At 40.4% G+C, this 19810-nt stretch overlaps 1 protein-coding gene across 8 annotated transcripts in view; it reads right to left on the bottom strand.

The window, feature by feature from the left end:
- Positions 1-19810, bottom strand: part of NRXN1 (neurexin 1) — a 1537142-nt gene that overhangs the window by 669852 nt on the left and 847480 nt on the right. For all 8 annotated transcript variants that reach the window (XM_044290694.1, XM_044290695.1, XM_044290700.1 and 5 more), the window contains one exon: positions 4385-4766. In XM_044290694.1, the coding sequence (XP_044146629.1) occupies positions 4385-4766 (382 nt within the window). The remainder of the gene's footprint in view (positions 1-4384; positions 4767-19810) is intronic.

Genomic DNA, 19810 nt, shown 5'->3' with positions numbered 1-19810 from the left:
AGTGCCCCATCCCTTAAAATTGGACCTCCACACCAGCCCACCCCCTTAACTTTGACCTTTACAGCACCCTTCCCCTTTAACAGTGACTTTCACAGCATACCACCCTCTTGACAGTGACCTACACAGGGTCCCGCCCCCATAACAGTGGCCTTTACTGGATCGGGGGCGTGTCCTTTTGAACAGCTGACACTAAAACTGCAGCACTGTACTGTCTGAGTGTGAGCTGCAGGGAGAAAGTCACCGTCCCTCCCACCCCTGCAGCTGACAGAAGTTGATTTTTACCTTTATTTTTTACTTCCCCGTCGGCTCAGGAGTGGGAGGGTGTGTGGCCTAGCCAGATTAGGCGTGGGTAAGCGGAACCTAGAAGTTGATTTTTAACTTCATTTTTTTTCAATCTCAGTCGGCTAAGGAGTGGAAAGGGCTGTGGCCTAACCAGATTGGGGGGGTGTCCTTTTGAACAGCTCATTCTCAGACAGCAGCACTGTGCTGTCTGAGTGTGAGCTGCAGGGAGAAAGTCACCCTCCCTCCCACCCCTGCAGCTGACAGAAGTTGATTTTTACCTTCATTTTTTTCAATCCCCATCAGCTCAGGAGTGGGAGGGGGCGTGGCTTAGCTTGGAGTGGGGTTTTAAGTATTTTGAGGGTGGACACATTGTGGCCCTCTGGGCACCTTACTGGATCATTTGCATACCAAATAAACTGGATTGTCAGAGGATAAAAACATCTATTGCTGGAACAAAGGCACATCTCGAAATAAGGTACTAAGTGCTATTAGGCCATGGCTTTACTTCAATAGCAATTATCCTGGTGACAGATTTCCTTTAAAGCTCTCCTACAGCAGTGAAGATAAATGTCTGGGTTCTTATGGAAACCTGGAGTAAACCTGTGTATGTGGAGGCTGAAGGACCTGCGAACTTCTATTGGCTGATAAGGTCATGTGACCAAGCTTCTATTGGCTAATGCATTTTTTGGGAAGATCTCAGGAACGGTACGTCCTAGAGAGCAGAGACCTCTTCTAAAACCTTCCCGAACACCTGATGTACCTGTGTGCCAAATTTTGTGATTGTAAATGCCACGGTGCAGATTCCTTTAGTGGACATACATACATACACTCAGCTTTATATATTAGATTGTTATATATATATATTTTTTTTTTACTAAAAGCAGAACATATGGTTTAATAAAAACAATCCAAAAACGCACTCATCTCTTCAATCCCCCCGTTGGTCCAGTGTCACCTGTGGTCCTGTAGTCTTTGTCTACATTTCTGCTATGATGAGATCACAGACAGCCACACGACAGCTGCAGCCAATCCCTGGGCTCAGCAGTCTCATGGGTACACACAAGCATCACCGCCTAGGCCAGTCATTAGCTGCCGCAGCCATGTCATTGCTCCAGGGAAGGAAACAAAGACCAACGGGAACCACCAGAGCAACAGGGGATTTAATAAAGGATTTTCTTTTCTAATTTTATCAAATATGCTGCTCTTAGGGTTAGTTCACATGGAGTTTTTGTGCACAGATTCTCATTCTAAAAACCAACGCAGAATCTTTGCAGAACCTGGCTCCCATTGTTTTCAATTGAAATCTGTCCTGCCGTTCACTTGGCCGAAATTTAATTCCATGTGGTTTTCCAGACCATGTCTAGAAAGGTCATGTCCTTTAGTTCCTGCCATGGAACGAAATCCAACGTATGAACTTGGCCTCAGCCAAATTTCTAAAGAATCTCATACAAGTCCATTAAATGGGCTCACAAAAATCACTAATAATACAGATATACACCCCTGAATAATCAAATGTTCTAACCAAAAAAGGACAAAAACAAAAATCTTCATCGGAAGAAGGTGGGGGTGATCGGTAAAACTGCTCTTTTTTCTTAACATGCACCACAGTTGTTCACAGGCTGGGCTGTTACTAATCCTGTTAGCCTCCGGTTAAGAGTAACCATAGACCTCGGGCCAACCATTGTCCTAACCAATCTAAATAAACAGCGGTGCAAAGTCTATCTCATATAGAGCTGATCTCTAGCTGGGATTACCAGAACATGCCCGGTTGTTCCATCTCAACAGCGAGTCTTGAAATCTTATGCATGGTTAACAGACCCTAATGGCACACTATCCGGGCATAACCAGATTTCAGTGTGTGTTTGTCTGCTGTCGGCTAATATACCCATCCCAGCTGAGAGCACACACAGTGTAGACTGACACGGACTGTCAATTGTAAAGCAGGTTTTCTCAGGCTCGTTCATTAGCTACACTTGTATAATACTTTCCAAGTGACTCCTGTCTTCCAGCATGACTTACATACAGTACAGTCTGTCCATACTCCCAGCATGGGGTGGCTATTTTAGGTTCTATGTCCATATTCTATTGTTCCCGTGTCCTCTATAGCTCTGGGCTACCCCTGAGCTCTGTACTGAAAAGATTTAGTTATGTCCCTGGTGAAAAGATAATACTGATAATATTCATTGTGGTGGATAAGTCGTGAATGCTACTGACTGGAGGACACACATTATTGTGCGTTGCTTCTCATAAACATCATATTTTATAAAGAGTTCTCTATGTGCACGGTGCTAATGGTGAACAGAGCTCAGTATCGTTAAAGGGACACGTTCTTGTGTGGTTTAATTTATGAGGAAAACTGATTATGTATGCTATATATAAAGTCAAATCAGTTGTACACAGAAGATTGGCTTTCTAAAAGCAAAATGCCAAATTCACGTATACGGTATCTGCACTTTTTTTTTTGTGCAGACCAAAAACACAAAGGGGGTCATTTACCATCAGAAATATGCCTATATTAGGCATATTTTTCTGGTGCAGATTGTGCCGCAATTTTTTACTTTCCCTGCTCACGCCAGGGGTAATAAAGTGGGTGTGGCGTGGGAGGGGAATGGGACGGGCTGGCAAGGAAGCTCTCCTACATTTAGGCCAGTGCTGCATATGCTGAAGACCGCGCCTCTACCTATCTTTGGTGGATCCAAATTGACTCCAATTGAACCTAAATATGGGGAAAGAAAGGCCCCTTTCAGACGAGTAAGTTCCACAAATTGGACTCACAGCATGAGTATGCGGCAGCTCCTGTTCTGACCTCTCAGCACTGACAGGGTCACATAGCATTATATTGATTTATGATGCTATGTAATGCTTACAGTTCTGGAATGTATTGGATAACACTGACATAATGCTGTCAATGTTATCTACAGTATTCCAGAGCTGTAAGTGTTACAAACCTCCTGCTCAAAAGGACAAGAATACTTTGTTTTTCAAGGGACTGTTGCCCTAGTTAGCTGAATAGCTTTGGATGCACACTTGGAGGTGCCCTTTGTCATTAAGGAGACCAAAAAGTATAAATGCTGCTCTGCCTTTCTCGGAAACATAGGCTTTGTGTTTTATGTATTTTTTATTTATTTTTGGGGAGGAATCCTGATGCCAGTAGACATAAAATACTAAAATGTGCATGTATATTTCCCAGAAAGGCAGAGCAGCATTCTCTGGACTACAATACTCCTCATGTCTACTTTTTGATCTCCGTAATGAGAAAGAGCACCTCCAAGCATACTTCCATTCAGCTAGCCAAGGTGATTTTTATTTTATTTTTTCCTCCTGAGACACCTAGTAATCTTGTTCTTATGGAATAAGATCTGGATTGCATATCTTATTTAGAGAAGTGTGATACTGGGATATTTGGTACTTTTGAAAGTAGAACTGATTCACATGGCTCCTTTCTAGTGGAGAATTACGCACTTGTCTCTTTTTGTGCTTTGCATTTATTCAAGTCTTAGAAGAACAGAGAATGTTATATATAAATTTCAGAGCATACCTGGGTCAGAAATTAATTTTTTAAAGATTCCCTGAATTGGACACAAAAATACTGTCAAGAAATTTGCTTCTTACTAATTAACACTCTAAGGGCTCATTCACATGAACATATTTTTGGTCTGCTTCTGATCTGCATTTTTTGCGGGTCAGATGCGGATCCATTCATTTCCATGGGGCCGCCAAAGATGCAGACAGCATACATGTATGGTGTCCGCATCTTTATGTCTGTTCCGTGATCCCACACAAAATAGAACATGTCCTATTTTTGGACGCATTGCGGACAAGGAAAGGCCCATTCTATTAGAGGCCGGTATCCGTGTTTTGCGGATCCTCAATTTGCGGCTGCAAAACAGGCAATGGTCGTGTGTATGAGCCCTAAATATTGAGTCTTTTGCATAAACGATGTTTGGAATGCTTATAATTGTTCTTCAGTATATAATCAAACCATCTGAAAAAAAAAATCTAAAAACATTGAAACAGCTAACTGTGAAAAACAAAATTTGCGTTAGTCGCCACAACTGTACAATAAATGTTCCTGGTTCACTAAACACATAGCAGTACTTACCCTTTGACTAGTTCAACTACAATGAAGTCATTGCCATCACCACTGTTGTAAAGTATGAGGCCATCTGGAGATGTGGTCTTGAACTGGAAGAAGAGGTGCATGGAGGTGTAGGCTTGTAACGTGGCCAGGGCAACATAGCTAGCTTTGGTCTTGAAAGTGACCGGATCTGCAATAATGTTTCTGAAACCAAAGCGAGCGTTCAGTTCGCAGTAATCTATGTCCCCATTTTTACACAAATCAATGTAGGCCATGCCATTGAATGACAAGCTCTGCAGATGGCCAATAAAATTGGAAGGCACAGCCGACAGGTAACGACGTTCAGTTATTATCCCAGTTTCAATGTTGTGAAACTCCAGCCGTGTGTGATCGCCAGCCATTTGACCTTAGAAAAAATGTGAAAGTATATTTTTTAGCGATATACATAAGGAATCCATACAACATGCTACATATATGGGGTTATTCAGGTGATACAAATTATTTTCTAAAGCTACAGAATGGTGTAAAAAAAATATTTTAAAACTCATACCCTGCCTACTGTCCCCTGTCACTGCTGTTCTGATGCTTCTCTGATCACCCACCTGTCTGTACTTCCTGGTCTCTATCGAGACAAAGGAAATACTCAATCAGCCAATCCCTGCCACTATGGAGACCTGACTCAGCCAGTGATTGGTTGAGATGATATTTCAAGTGTTAGAACATGTGATTGATGAGGCAAGTATGATTTTATTTATATTTTTTATTACACTATTCTGAAGCAATTTAGAAAAATTGTATCACCCAGACAACTCATTTATACTTCATCTCAAAGCCAATAAAACAATGAACTCAAAAACATTCATTTTATTAATAGCAAATTACCTCCTTTGAACACAACTTTGCTCATTTTAATCCAGAAAAGTTGGACTTACAAGTTACAAAGGTTACAATAACAATCTTCATTTTGTAGGCACAGTTAGGGAGGAGCAGACTTTTTATACACTGAACTCAGTAATAAATGAGTATGCTGCTCCCCCTAGTGGTGACTGTAGTCAGCCAAAATGTTATCATTTATCACTATGCTGCAGATGTGGAGCTGTGTGTATGAAACATCAGCTCTGACTGCTATAGAGATATATAAAGCAAGTAATAAGGACATTAAGGTGGACCTAGAAATGGCTTGTTCTTCAGAAGTTGAAGATTCACTTATAGAGGATTACTGCCCAAAATTTAAAAACGGCATTAGAAAAGTAAATAACCAAGGTAGATTAGTAGCTTAAGTGGTTTCACATCACAATCTCTGAGTGGCCAAAAATATATAAACACATGTAGAATAAACATGTTTTGCTTTTTTTATTTTTTTTTCAAAGCCGATCATCTCATGCTAGAAGAAAAGGAAAAGAGGAACACATATGTATATTGTCATTTTCTCAGCATATTCAATCACTACCATAGAGAAAGTTTGCTATGAGTTCCTGAGAAGCTTTCCAAAGGTAACAAACTATGCGGGTATACTAATTGTTAGTAAATATATCAAACTATATTACTTTAACCCCTTAAGATCTGCTCTATACATGTACGGCGCAGATGTCCGTGATTTAAGGACCAGTGCCGTACATGTATGGCGCTGTGATCGGGCGGCTGCAGGAGATGCGCTCGCCCAATCCGCGGCAGGGGTCCAGCAGTCACTGATAGCTGGACCCCTGCTGCATGCGCCGGCATCAGTGAAATCACCGATGCCGGCACATTAACCCTTGATGTCCTGCGGTCAGCGGAGGGAGGGAGAGAGCATCTTAGGCATTGTGGCTGCCTTCCGGGAGAGACTGTGAGATCCCAGAGTAGGACTAAAAATAAAGTGCAAAAAAAGTTAAAAAACATAAAGTTTTACAAAAAATTAAAGTTTCAAGTAAAATAAAAAAAAGTCCTTTTCCCAAAATAAAGTAACAATTTTTTTTTCAAAAAGTAGGGAAAATAAGAAAAGTAGACATATTAGGTATTGCCGCGTCCATATCGACCGGCTCTATAAAATTATCACATGAACTAACCCCTCAAAGGAACACCGTAAAAAAAATTAAAATAAAAACTGTGCTAAAAAAACATTTTCTTGTCACCTTACATCACTAAAAGTGCAACACCAAGCGATCAAAAAGGCGTATGCCCTGCAAAGTAGTACCAATCTAACCATTACCTCATACCTCACAAAATGATACCCTACCTAAGACAATCGCCAAAAAAAATCTATGGCTCTCAGACTTTGGAGACACTAAAACATAATTTGTTTTTGTTTCAAAAATGCTGATATTGTGAAAAACTTACCATAAGTAAAAAAAAAGTTGACAAATTAGGTATCACCGCATAAGTAACAACCTTCTCTATAAAAATACCACAAGAACTACCCTCTCAGGTGAACACCATAAAAAAAAAAAAAAAAAAACATCATCTAATCCCACAAAAAATAATACCATACCTAAGACAATCACCCAAAACATAAAAACATTATGGCTCTCAGACTATGGAAATGCTAAAAAATATTATTTAAAAAAAATAATAATAATAGTGTAAAACATAAATAAAATGTAGACTTATTAGGTATCGCCGCGTCCGTAAGAACCTGCTGTATGAAAATATCACATTATATAACCCCTCAGTTGAACACCGTAAAAAATAAAAAGTCAAAAAAGCAATTTTTGTCACCTTACATCACAAAGAGTGTAATACCAAGCAATCAAAAATCATATGCACCCCATAATAGTACCAATCAAACCATCATCTCATACCAAAAAAATGAGTCACCCAAAAAAATAAATAAAATACAGCTTTCAGCATGTGGAGACACTAAAAAAACTATTTAAAAAAAAATGTTTTATTATGTAAAACTGAAACAAAGAACCAAAAAATCATACGTACCCTAAAATAGTACCAACAAAACTGCCACCTTATACCATTGTTTCCAAAATGGGGTCACATTTTTGGAGTTTCTACTCTAGGAGTGCATCAGGGGGTCTCCAAATGTAACATAGCAGCTTAAAATAATCCCAGTGAAACCAAAAACCGTATGGAATTCCTTTCCTTCTGCACCCTGCCGTGTGCCCATACACCAGTTTATGACCATATATGGGGTGTTTCTGTAAACTACAGAAACAGGGCAATAAATATTGAGTTTTGTTTGGCTGTTAACCCTTGTTTTGTTAGTGGAAAGAATTAATTAAAATGGAAAATCTGCCAAAAAAGTGAAATTCTGAAATTTGATTTCCATTTTCCATTAATTCTTGTGGAACACCTAAAGGGTTAACAAAGTTTGTAAAATCAGTTTTGAATACCTTGAGGGGTGTAGTTTCTAAAATGGGGTCATTTTTGGGTGGGTTCTATTATGTAAGCCTCACAAAGTGATTACAGACCTGAACTGGTTCTAAAAAGTAGGTTTTGGAAATTTTCTGAAAAATGTCAAGATTTGCTTCTAATGTCCCCCCCCCCCCAAAAAAAAAAAATGGCATTCACAAAATGTTCCAAACATGAAGTAGACATATGGGGAATGTAAAGTAACAACCATTTTTAGGGGTATTACTATCTATTATAAAATGTGCTAATTTAAAAAATGTATATGGGCCCTTTGCTCACCAATAAATGCTGCAAGGCGGGTGGCCTTCTTCAGAATCCAGGTGGTGCTATTTTTCCTTATGGTGAGTGCCTAGGAGGCGTAAGGAGTGATATAGGCCAGGAAATGCTCATGTGGGATAATGATATGCAAATTAGTTCTCTTTCCCAGAAGGGCATTATCTGATTTATAAGACTACGCCTAGAAGGTGCTCTCAATAAGCATAAACAGTACACCCTCAATCAGTGATGGCTAACCTGAAACTATGATTCCCAGCATGATCCATTCATTGCTATCAAGTTTTGAGAGCAGCCAAGCAAGTATACATCTTGGGAGTCATAGTTTTACCACAGCTGGAGTACTGGAGGTTAGTCATCTCAAGCCTGAATCCTAATGAAGGCCTCCCACCTAGTTTAGCCAGTTCTATCTGCTCTGTACTGATAGGATGCAGTTGCCTCAAATGGGCTACTAGTCTAGCTATTATCCAAGTTAATCCTTAAGGCCTGTTTAATAGGTTGAGCATGGACTTATAGGACAGCTATCTTACATCTGGTTGCATTGCAGGCTCAGCTTTTTTTCTTTCTTTTTGGAATGCAAGCTGATGATAGTTCAAGGGATCCTGGTGCAGATTTTGCAATAGGGTCCATGAGCTTTGAGTTACTTCTGGGGGGGAATATTAATAAATAAGCTTGTTATAAGTTCATTTGGTTTATAAGTGTGCAGCTGGTAGTTGGTGACCAGTTATAATTAGGGAATATACTACAACACTAGTAATATAGCAGTGTAATAAGCAGAAAATGAATGTAACAAAAATGAATGATGCACTATGCAAGTCTAGGTGATACAAGTTTACATTCATGAGAATGAAAGAACCACATCAACCACAGAGTTCAATTTCATCAGGTTCCTGCTGTGATCCTTACTCAGCATGGCCACTGTTGAAGAAGAGAAATTCGATTTGTGCTTTTTAATTTTTGCAGCAAATTGAACCACTTGAGTGTTACAATTGAAGTGAAGTTTCTCTTATTTTGTGTCTCCAAACAATAAAACATGAAACATATGCCCGTGAAATCTAGAACGTTAGAAATTGTATCATCTAAAGGATAGAATTTCTGATATATTCTCTTCCAATGAAATTCTCCATGCCTTTCATGAAAGCAATAACCCAGTAGAAGCTAGCATCTTTGAAGGCTGAAATTTAAAGAGTATCTATTGATCCAATAAAAAAACACACAATCCCACTGGAGACAGCTGTATATTGAGCATTTTTGTTCCTCCCTTTCCTGGCTTCCACAAAGCCTCAGTTTCTCTCCATGGTACAGACTATATGATGTACTGTAAAAGCTACAATGTGTGATCTCCATGGCAGCTCCCCCTCCCCTCTCACAGCAATTTCAGATGCAAAGAGACAGACACTGCACTTGGCTGAAGGGGAGCCACCAGGTTACTACATCCTGGATTAGTCCCTATGTGGTTAATAGCTAGTGCAGGGTATCAAGGGGTGTAGTGTCCCACTAGTTAAATGTGGGCACTACACAAGGGTCAATTGGGCCACAATGTTCTCCAACTCCTGTGGAACAGTGGCATTGTATTTTACATTGCATTTTAATGTATATTGCTATGTTATTGATGTGTAATTTCCCTGTTTATCTGTGTGTCAGGCCTGTTAGGGTGTAGTTCCTCCTCCTAGACAGTAGAGGGTGCTAGGGAACCCCTAATATATATATAGTGAGGTCCTGTTCAGGGAAGAGAGTCTGTGTAGAAACAGAAGAGAGTGTGCACTTTGGCCAGAGAGGAGCTAAGGGCCACCTCCTGACATGCAGCTAGATAGCCCAGGCTTCTAGCTGACCACCAGGAGAAGAAGCCACCTCCTGAGAGCAACCAGAACTTCCCACAACCAGAGCAGAGCAGAGCCAAAGTGTTACCAGCCAACCTGAGGGCTAAAGGGCAGAATGATTTTACTGAAAGCAAGGATATATATACCTGAGGAAGTTTTCTACCAAGGATAAAGCCAGCATTGGGGCATACGGGCCTTGGGATTAATACAGATAGGAGTTCTGAGGAAAAGTGCAGCCTGATCTGTAAGTGTTTTAACCCTCTGAGTATCTTGCAAGAACATTGTGCCTGCCATTTGTAAAAGCCTGCTTATGATTGCTACTGCCATGTGGAACTGAACCCAGACTGTAAATAACTGACTGTTTCCAGTAAAAGGAAGTTTTGTTTCACCATAACATCGTGTTCCTCAATTATTCCTATCATAAATCGGCGTGCCACCGTTACCGGCACTGGCGTCACAAATCTTAAAGGGACCTTGCCCCCGGCACATTAAACACCTGCAACATCCAGGGCACCTCATCTACCATCAGGCCTGGTCCCTATACACAGAGAGTGCCCCAGAGGACCCCTGTACCAGCCTCTTAATCACTGCTGTACGCCTGCCCAGGGTCTTTCAAGAAACTGTGAGTAACCCTTGTTTGCCTAAGTAACCGTGACTTCACCATCGCAATACCCTGCAGGGTAGAGTACTGCAGGGGTAAGGCAGAAATATGTAGTCAGAGACAGGCCGAGGTCAGGCCTGGTGGAGTGCATGCAGTACAGATTAACAGGCAGAGGTTGGTACATGGGCAGAAAATACAACAGCACACCTTGGCAGGGAACTTAGCAAGCAAAGGAACCTTATTGCTCAGGCACTTTCCCTCAGGGGAAGGTGCCTTAAGTACTCCAAGAGAAAGATCAAGACATGAGAGATGGCCATTTAAGAGCTGTAGGGAGCTCACTGCTTGCACTCTACATGCAGAAGTGAAGAGGCTTGGTTGGCAAGCAGGCATTAAAGGGTTTCTGTCACCAGAATTACCCTATTAAGCTGTCTGACATTAGCAATGTGCTAATGTCAGCAGACCCTTACTCTAATATGCTTATGTGCCCCTTACTGCACCATTTTAACTTTGATTATATGCAAATTAGCCTCTAGGAGTGGGGGGGGGGGGGGTTGGGTTTGGTTAATTCTGCTCCTAGAGGCGCCATCCTTGATTGACAGGGCCAGGCAGCGTTCATCTTCTTCTGCCAGCCATGTGTGCTGGGTAAACGGCACTGTGCAGGTGCAAGATTTATCCAGCACATAGGGCTGGCAGGAGAAGACAAACGCTGGCCCTATCAATCAGCGTTCCTTCCCACTAATTGCTTGCATGCAGCGATCTCCTCCACAGCATAAGGAGGAGCGATTGCTATTCCATCGCTTGTCCACATGCTGCACAGTGGTTTGCAGTCGAATTGTTCCCAGGGGCGGGGTTTGGAAGAAAGATCTGGATTGCCTGATGAACGAACGTCACGTGATGTTTATCCTACATAAGTTTGTCTGTGGCCACCTAGTGGTTGTCATATAAATTGCAGTCTGTTGATGGTCGTGATATCGTATTGAATTTGTTTAATTAAAAAATGAAGTCCTTAACCAAATTGGAGCTATGGTGAGGGTGGACACATCTGTAACTTTCCTGCTCAGTTTCACTGATACAGTGGTATCTTTATGTATGGACAAACCTTGTATGTTAGATTTGTAAAATGCATACAATTTTGCAGCACAAAGTAGCCACAAGGGGGAGCCAAAAGGTATTTGGTGGGGAGGCAAATTTTACAGTCTCGTGGAGTTTATTTATATGGTTTAGTGCAACATAGTTTATTGGGATGTAACATTTTTCTCTTAACGTGTTTTTAATATCTATTGTGTGATTCAGATATTATCATTTTATAATGCCGTGTTTCTGACACCATCTAATCTTCAGAATATCCAGATTAACAGTCACTTAAGTTATATACTGTCATTCATCGTGATGCAGTCGATTGTCTTCAACTTTTAACCCCTTAGTGACCACCCATACGCCTTTTTTTACAGCGGTCACTAAGGGGCCTTAGGCTGGGCCACCACTTTTTCACGGCGACCCAGTCTAAGCACTGCACGGGTCACCGGCCATGGCCCTGCTCTATCAGCCTGTACCATCAGGAGTGCCGATCCAGGCTGTTTAACACTTTACATGCTGCGGGCAATGGCGCCAGCAGCATGTAAAGCGGTAACATCGGGAGCGGACTCCCTATGCGATCGCGGGTGCTGATGTGTGTGAGGACTGGCTGGGGTCTCGTGTAGGCCCCAAGACCAGCCTTGAGTCATAGCACTGATATTAAAATGCAATGTACTATAGGGATAATGTATTGCATTTTAAAATCAATCAGAATGTTGCCTGTTATAGTCCCCTTATAAATATCACATAAATTATCCTTACGGTGAACGCTGTAAAAAAAAAAAAAAAAAAAAAGACAGACTTGCTCATTTATTCTTACAGTAGTTGCCACCAAAAAAAACTTAATAACAAGTGATCAAAAAGTGCAATTTATTCCAAAATGATACCAGTTAAAAATACAAGTTGTCCCGCAAAAATCAAGCCCTCACACAACTCCATAGAAAGAAAAAGAAAAAAGTTATGGGTCTTGGGAATCGGCAATGCAAAACCATTTTTTTTCTTAAAAAAAAGGTATTATTGCAAAAAAGTAGTAAAACGGGAAAAAAACTATATGTATTTGGTATCACTGTAATTGTAGTGAACCAGAGAATAGCGATATTATGTTATTTATACAAAAAAATTAACGCCATAAAATTTATAATATAAAAACGCAGTGGCAATATTGCTGTTTTTTCCATCTCCCTCGCAGAAAGAGTTCATAAAAGTTAATCAGAAAGTTACGTGTACATTAAATACTACAACTTGTAATTTTTAACCTTCTTATACAGAGCAACTGATTATGGTGCTGTTTTAACTATAATCGGTGGGCATTGTCGTGTGCTAGAATATTGTATAAAGAATAGTGTTTGTTAATTAAAATAGAGATTGACAGTTTTTTGTGGGAAGTTTATGTTACTACATTTCCCTTTCCCTGATTTTACATTGCAGCCTGCAGTACATGTATGTTACCTGTAGATGTCCCTGTTGCATTTGCTATAAAGGGAAGAATACATCTGATGCAGTATTCTTTATGTACATCATTGACAATATATAGTGACACCTGCTGGAAAGGATTTAAAACAAAGTGCAATTTACTTGATTTTTAGAGACATTGTACAGATCATGGAATCTCTCCAACACATAGGCATGTAATATGTACAGAAAGAGCCATACGAAAGCCAGAGAGATCTAAATAATATCCAAGGATGCACAGTCTGAGAAACTGAAGGACAAAGGCACAAATATCAACAGTTAAATATGAATCTAGGGTCAAAATGTGTAATAATAAAGAGCTATAGTCAGCAGGATCAACTGTACGGAACCAGGTGTATTGCATGCTAGGGTCGATTCTGTTGATTAAAATGATACCTCTCTTACGAAAATCAGTTCATTCTTGTTTATAAAGACTTTTATTCTTTATGCAAATGAGAGCTTCAGTGCAGTGAGAGGCGGAGCCTTACCCCTTGGTGCACTGAAGCTCCTCAGCTTTCCAGTGCCGGTTGTGCCCCTTGGTTCACTAAAGCCCTTTTTTTTTCTCAGGAGCACTAAAACTGATTTGCAGGAGACAGGTATCATTTTAATTAGCAGGATCAACACTACCTGGAATTGTGCCAGGTTTCTAATGGGGTTGATTCTGGTGATTGGTGCTCTCTTTAAACAGCTATATTCATATTTTGTGATATTATCATTTGGACAAATTGCGTTGTTCGGTTCTTTTTGGAGGGGCGTTACTAATAAGCTAGGATGTAATGCATAGTGATGAGCGGCATAAGCAATATTCAAATTTGCGATATTTAGCTAATTTTTGGCCGAATATTCGCCATAAATTCACAAATTTGAGAATTTGTAATCTCCATTCATCATTTACTTGATTGCGAAAATCGGCAATGTAATATATTCGCGATAAAAATTTGCGATTCGAATATTCAAGCACAACACTAGTAAGGCACAGCTTTTTGGGTCCAAATCCCACATCTGTTTCAGACGTATCAGACCCAAAATGAATTTTCATAAATTCATTTATCACTATCTTGGACCAAAAAAGATACAATAGGCGTACATGTACTTTATGATGCTTTGTTACTTTCAGTGCTGGGACTTTTTATATCATTGGCTTGTTGCAAGAGGTCCTCCCAGCTGCTTAGATGGGTGTGCAACTACAGGAGTGTCAGATTTAGGGCTCATGCACACTAACATATATATTTTTTTTCCGTTTCCATTCAGTTTTTTTACAGGTCCGTATGTGGAAGCATTCATTTCAATGGGTCCGCAAAAAATAATAATTTAATGACTCAGTTTCCGTATGTCCGCATGTCTGTTCCGCAAAACGGACAAAGACAGGCATTGTTACAAAAGATCCGCAAAAAAATATGGATGCAATAAGGATGTCACACAGATGTGATCCTTTTTTTTGCGGATCCGTGCTTTGCGGACTGCAAAATACATACGGTCGTGTGCATGAGCCCTTAGGGTGTATGCACATGTATACTTACCAATGTTTAGGTTGGTAAAATGAGGGCATCTAAAACTCTTCCCCTGGGAACATCCTGGATCCACCAAAAACACCCACTTATGGGCCGAATTATCGATATCCCCACCCATTTTTGCCCCGGGACAGCCTAAATTTGCCAGGACTGTCTCTTAAAATCAGGTACAGTCCCTACAAATTTGGGACAGTTGGCAACTATGCACAACTAGGCTCATGCAAAGTTGCAAACTGTCCTGAATTTTCAGGGACTGGCCCTGATTGTCCCTGCAAATTCAAGCTGGGCCAAAGTTGGGTGGTGTTCCCAGGGGGTGGGGTTTTGGATTCCCATATTTTTCCAACCTTATCATTGGTAAGTATGTATGTTCATGGCACAGCCTGCATGGTGTCATACACAGACAGAGTCTCTGTTTGGGTCTGCATTACAGACAGCACCTGCCGCAGTATGGCACTCTCTTTTTTATTTCACACTTTTCCGGTATTGAGGGTCTCAGTACTGGAAAAAAAAGCTTCAGTTTTGTCCCAATGCATTCTGAATGGAAAGTAATCAGTTCAGTATGCATCAGGATGTCTTCAGTTCCTTCCCTTGTATGGTATTTGACCGGACAAATATTTATTTAGGCCAAAATTCTGGAACACTAACAGACTTGCCGGCATTAATTTTCATTGAACTGTATTAATGCCGGCTCCAGTACCAAGTGATCTGGAAATTGCTGCATCGCCGGATACGGTTTTCCGGAAGATACCGGAAAGACGGATATGGTATTTAAATAAAAAGGTCTAATGAATCCAGATCCGGAAAAAAAAAGATATCCGTTTGCATATAGCAACAGAACTACTTTGCGGACTGTATGCAGAAGCATTTATTTCAATGGGTCAGCAAAAAAAAAGTTATTCCGTGTGCATTGAATTTTCATATGTCCATATTTCCGTTCCGCAAAAAAATAGAACATATCCTATTATTGTCCGTATTACGGACAAGGATGGTACTGTTCTATTAGAGGCCAACTGTTCCGTTCTGCAAAATACGGAATGCACACAGACGTCATCCGTATTTTTGCAGATTAGTTTATTGCAGACCGCAAAATACATACGGTTGTGTGCATGAGCCCTAAGGAGGAGTTCACACTTCAGTTATTTGGTCTGTTATTTATATCAGTTGTTGTGAGCCTAAACTAGGTGTGGGTCAAAACCACAGAACAGGTGAATATCTTTCCGTTATACCTTATCTCTGTGCTGGCTACTGTTTTTTGCTCACAATAATTGATGGAAATAACTTACCAAATAACTGAAGTGTGAACTCAGCCTTATTTTCAGGCTGGATTAACTTAGACAGCCCTCTAGTGGTGAGGAGTAGCAATGCACAGTTCCAGTCATTTATTTCTAACATATACTGCATACTGTGGGTGTTGATCTCAGCACATAGGAGGGCAGTCCACACCTCCCAGCCTGGCTTCATACCCCTGTGCTGACCTTATAGTGATGTAAGAATCGGTAGCTTGTTGCACTTGTCCCCTGGTGTTGAGCCTCCATTACAGGCCATTATGTAAGTAGTATGTATCCTAATACAATCTCATAATATATATATATATATATATATATATATATATATACAGGGAGTGCAGAATTATTAGGCAAGTTGTATTTTTGAGGATTAATTTTATTATTGAACAACAACCATGTTCTCAATGAACCCAAAAAACTCATTAATATCAAAGCTGAATATTTTTGGAAGTAGTTTTTAGTTTGTTTTTAGTTTTAGCTATTTTAGGGGGATATCTGTGTGTGCAGGTGACTATTACTGTACATAATTATTAGGCAACTTAACAAAAAACAAATATATACCCATTTCAATTATTTATTTTTACCAGTGAAACCAATATAACATCTTAACATTCACAAATATACATTTCTGACATTCAAAAACAAAACAAAAACAAATCAGTGACCAATATAGCCACCTTTCTTTGCAAGGACACTCAAAAGCCTGCCATCCATGGATTCTGTCAGTGTTTTGATCTGTTCACCATCAACATTGCGTGCAGCAGCAACCACAGCCTCCCAGACACTGTTCAGAGAGGTGTACTGTTTTCCCTCCTTGTAAATCTCACATTTGATGATGGACCACAGGTTCTCAATGGGGTTCAGATCAGGTGAACAAGGAGGCCATGTCATTAGATTTTCTTCTTTTATACCCTTTCTTGCCAGCCACGTTGTGGAGTACTTGGACGCGTGTGATGGAGCATTGTCCTGCATGAAAATCATGTTTTTCTTACCTTGCAGACTTCTTCCTGTACCACTGCTTGAAGAAGGTGTCTTCCAGAAACTGGCAGTAGGACTGGGAGTTGAGCTTGACTCCATCCTCAACCCAAAAAGGCCCCAAAAGCTCATCTTTGATGATACCAGCCCAAACCAGTACTCCACCTCCACCTTGCTGGCGTCTGAGTCGGACTGGAGCTCTCTGCCCTTTACCAATCCAGCCATCTGGCCCATCAAGACTCACTCTCATTTCATCAGTCCATAAAACCTTTGAAAAATCAGTCTTGAGATATTTCTTGGCCCAGTCTTGACGTTTCAGCTTGTGTGTCTTGTTCAGTGGTGGTCGTCTTTCAGCCTTTCTTACCTTGGCCATGTCTCTGAGTATTGCACACCTTGTGCTTTTGGGCACTCCAGCTCTGAAATATGGCCAAACTGGTGGCAAGTGGCATCTTGGCAGCTGCACGCTTGACTTTTCTCAGTTCATGGGCAGTTATTTTGCGCCTTGGTTTTTCCACACGCTTCTTGCGACCCTGTTGACTACTTTGAATGAAACGCTTGATTGTTCGATGATCACGCTTCAGAAGCTTTGCAATTTTAAGAGTGCTGCATCCCTCTGCAAGATATCTCACTATTTTTGACTTTTCTGAGCCTGTCAAGTCCTTCTTTTGACCCATTTTGCCAAAGGAAAGGAAGTTGCCTAATAATTATGCACACCTGATATAGGGTGTTGATGTCATTAGACCACACCCCTTCTCATTACAGAGATGCACATCACCTAATATGCTTAATTGGTAGTAGGCTTTCGAGCCTATACAGCTTGGAGTAAGACAACATGCATAAAGAGGATGATGTGGTCAAAATACTCATTTGCCTAATAATTCTGCACGTAGTGTATATATATATATATATATATATATAGAGAGAGAGAGAGAGAGAGAGAGAGAGAGAGAGAAAAATTTAAGTTTTCCAGGATTGTGACTGTGAGAAGTGGACATCCTTTGCGTTTGGAGGAAAGAAGGTTTGTACACAAACATAGAAGAGGATTCTTTACGGTAAGAGCAGTGAGACTATGGAACTCTCTGCCTGAGGAGGTGGTGATGGTAAGTACAATAAAGGAATTCAAGAGGGGCCTGGATGTATTTCTGGAGTGTAATAATATTACAGGCTATAGCTACTAGAGAGGGGTTATTGATCCAGGGATTTATTCTGATTGCCTGATTGGAGTCGGGAAGGAATTGGCTTCTACCTGACAGTTTTTTTTTTTCCTTCCTCTGGATCAACTTGCAGGATAATAGGCCGAACTGGATGGAAAGATGTCTTTTTTCAGCCTTATAAACTATGAAGTTTCCGAAGTGGACTTCAAACCGAATTTCAGGGGAAATTTGATTTGCCAGGAAGACGGATTTCCTCGTGTTTTGTGGTAACTAAAAAAATACATACTCACCTCATCTGTTCTTCACACTGAAACGGATGGGGTGAGTATTATTAATATTATTATATATTTTTTTGTTAAACCTGAAAGCCCCCATTTTTCACCTCAGATGCAGAGATCAGCGATAAACCAGTCTCCTGCCATTGCGGCCGCTACTTACAAAGAAATGCGCTTCATGACAAAGTAATTCAACATAAAGCAAATTTCTTTGTGAAATTCAGCGAAACAGTCAAATCAAAGTTTCTTCGCTCATCAATAACATATATATATATATTACACTTCTTCATGTATCTCACCAGTAATTAGCAATGCTGTGAGCCAGGGTTTTGTTTTTGGTTGTTGCCTATTTAAACAGCAATAGGTCTGGCCACCAACCACCCCCAGATGAAGCCATTGGCAAAACGCACGTTGGGAATGGTGGGTGAGCTGTGCTGCCATTTTTGCTATGTGGGTATCCTAGTGGCGCCCTGCAGTTGGTTACCTTTGGCACTTGCCTTCACTACTGTTGATTGATTAGATTATGTGAGTATATGTACTTTGTACGCTGGCTCACCGTAATTTTTATCTGCATCTTACATGGCTTTATTACATATTTTTTACACTAATTTTCTGTAAAGATGGTAGTTTTATCATGGTATCTCGGGTCTAGTACCTTTTGTTTTGTGATATTACCACTTTCAGTCTCTGAAAATGAACTGGTTTCAGCAGCAGATACAATTAAACTGTATAAAGGCATCTAGAACCGAATCACGGTCCTCTGTACTCCATCAGATTAGTCAGATCACTTGCTACCATAGTGGCACTGGTCTCTCTCAGCTTCAGAAGACAAACTCATTAAACTGAATATTGTGGAGACGGTTTGAAGTCTGATAGTTTACAGCCCAGTGTTTCGGGATCAGTGATGCATTCAGGTGTATCAAAAGCAATATGCAGCATGTTTATTCCCTCAGCTCTTTCACCAGTCAATCGCATATTTGTCATCTTTCTTTTATCGCTCCCCCCGGTCCTGTCATTTCCAATTTTTTAATACATTTTATTATGTAGAAGACCATTTTTTAAGCTATTATTGGATATATTACTACTAGATTGCATTTGATTATTATGATAATTTAAAAAGCAAAACGTTACAGTTGACATCAGTTAAAGGAATTTTCTGAGATTCTGACATGTATCACCAATCATCAGGAAAGGTCATCAATATCAGATCGGTGGGGATCTGACTTCATACACCCAGTGACGTCTCGTTCATTGGTCACATGGCCTGGGCGCAGCTCAGTCCCATTCAAGTAAATGGTATTAAGCTATGATACCAAGCACAGCCACTATACAATGCATGGCACAAGCTCACCAGAGCACCATGGCCTCCTCAAACAGCTGATCGGCAGTGGTCCAGGATGTCAGACCTATCTTGAGTATAGCTCATTAATATAAAACACTTGGATAACCATTTTAAACCTTTTTTTACTTTAAAATCAACTACATGGAAATGCACTACATACATCGTCAGATTGGCCCCCCAGAGTACCAAAGGATCCTCTAGTGGGCCAAGGCTCTGCTACCATAGAGATCCCCAAAAGTTGAGGAGACAAAAAAAAAAATGTTTGCCACAATGGTCTATTTTTTTTAATCAAAATCTATTTGACTTTATTCATGATATGGGGTTTGGACTCTGAGAATAAATTTCTAT

This window comes from Bufo gargarizans, chromosome 4, assembly GCF_014858855.1.
Source record: "Bufo gargarizans isolate SCDJY-AF-19 chromosome 4, ASM1485885v1, whole genome shotgun sequence".
Taxonomy (NCBI): domain Eukaryota; kingdom Metazoa; phylum Chordata; class Amphibia; order Anura; family Bufonidae; genus Bufo; species Bufo gargarizans.
Note: the sequence above shows the minus strand (reverse complement) of the source record. Positions and strands in the feature narration are given on the sequence as shown.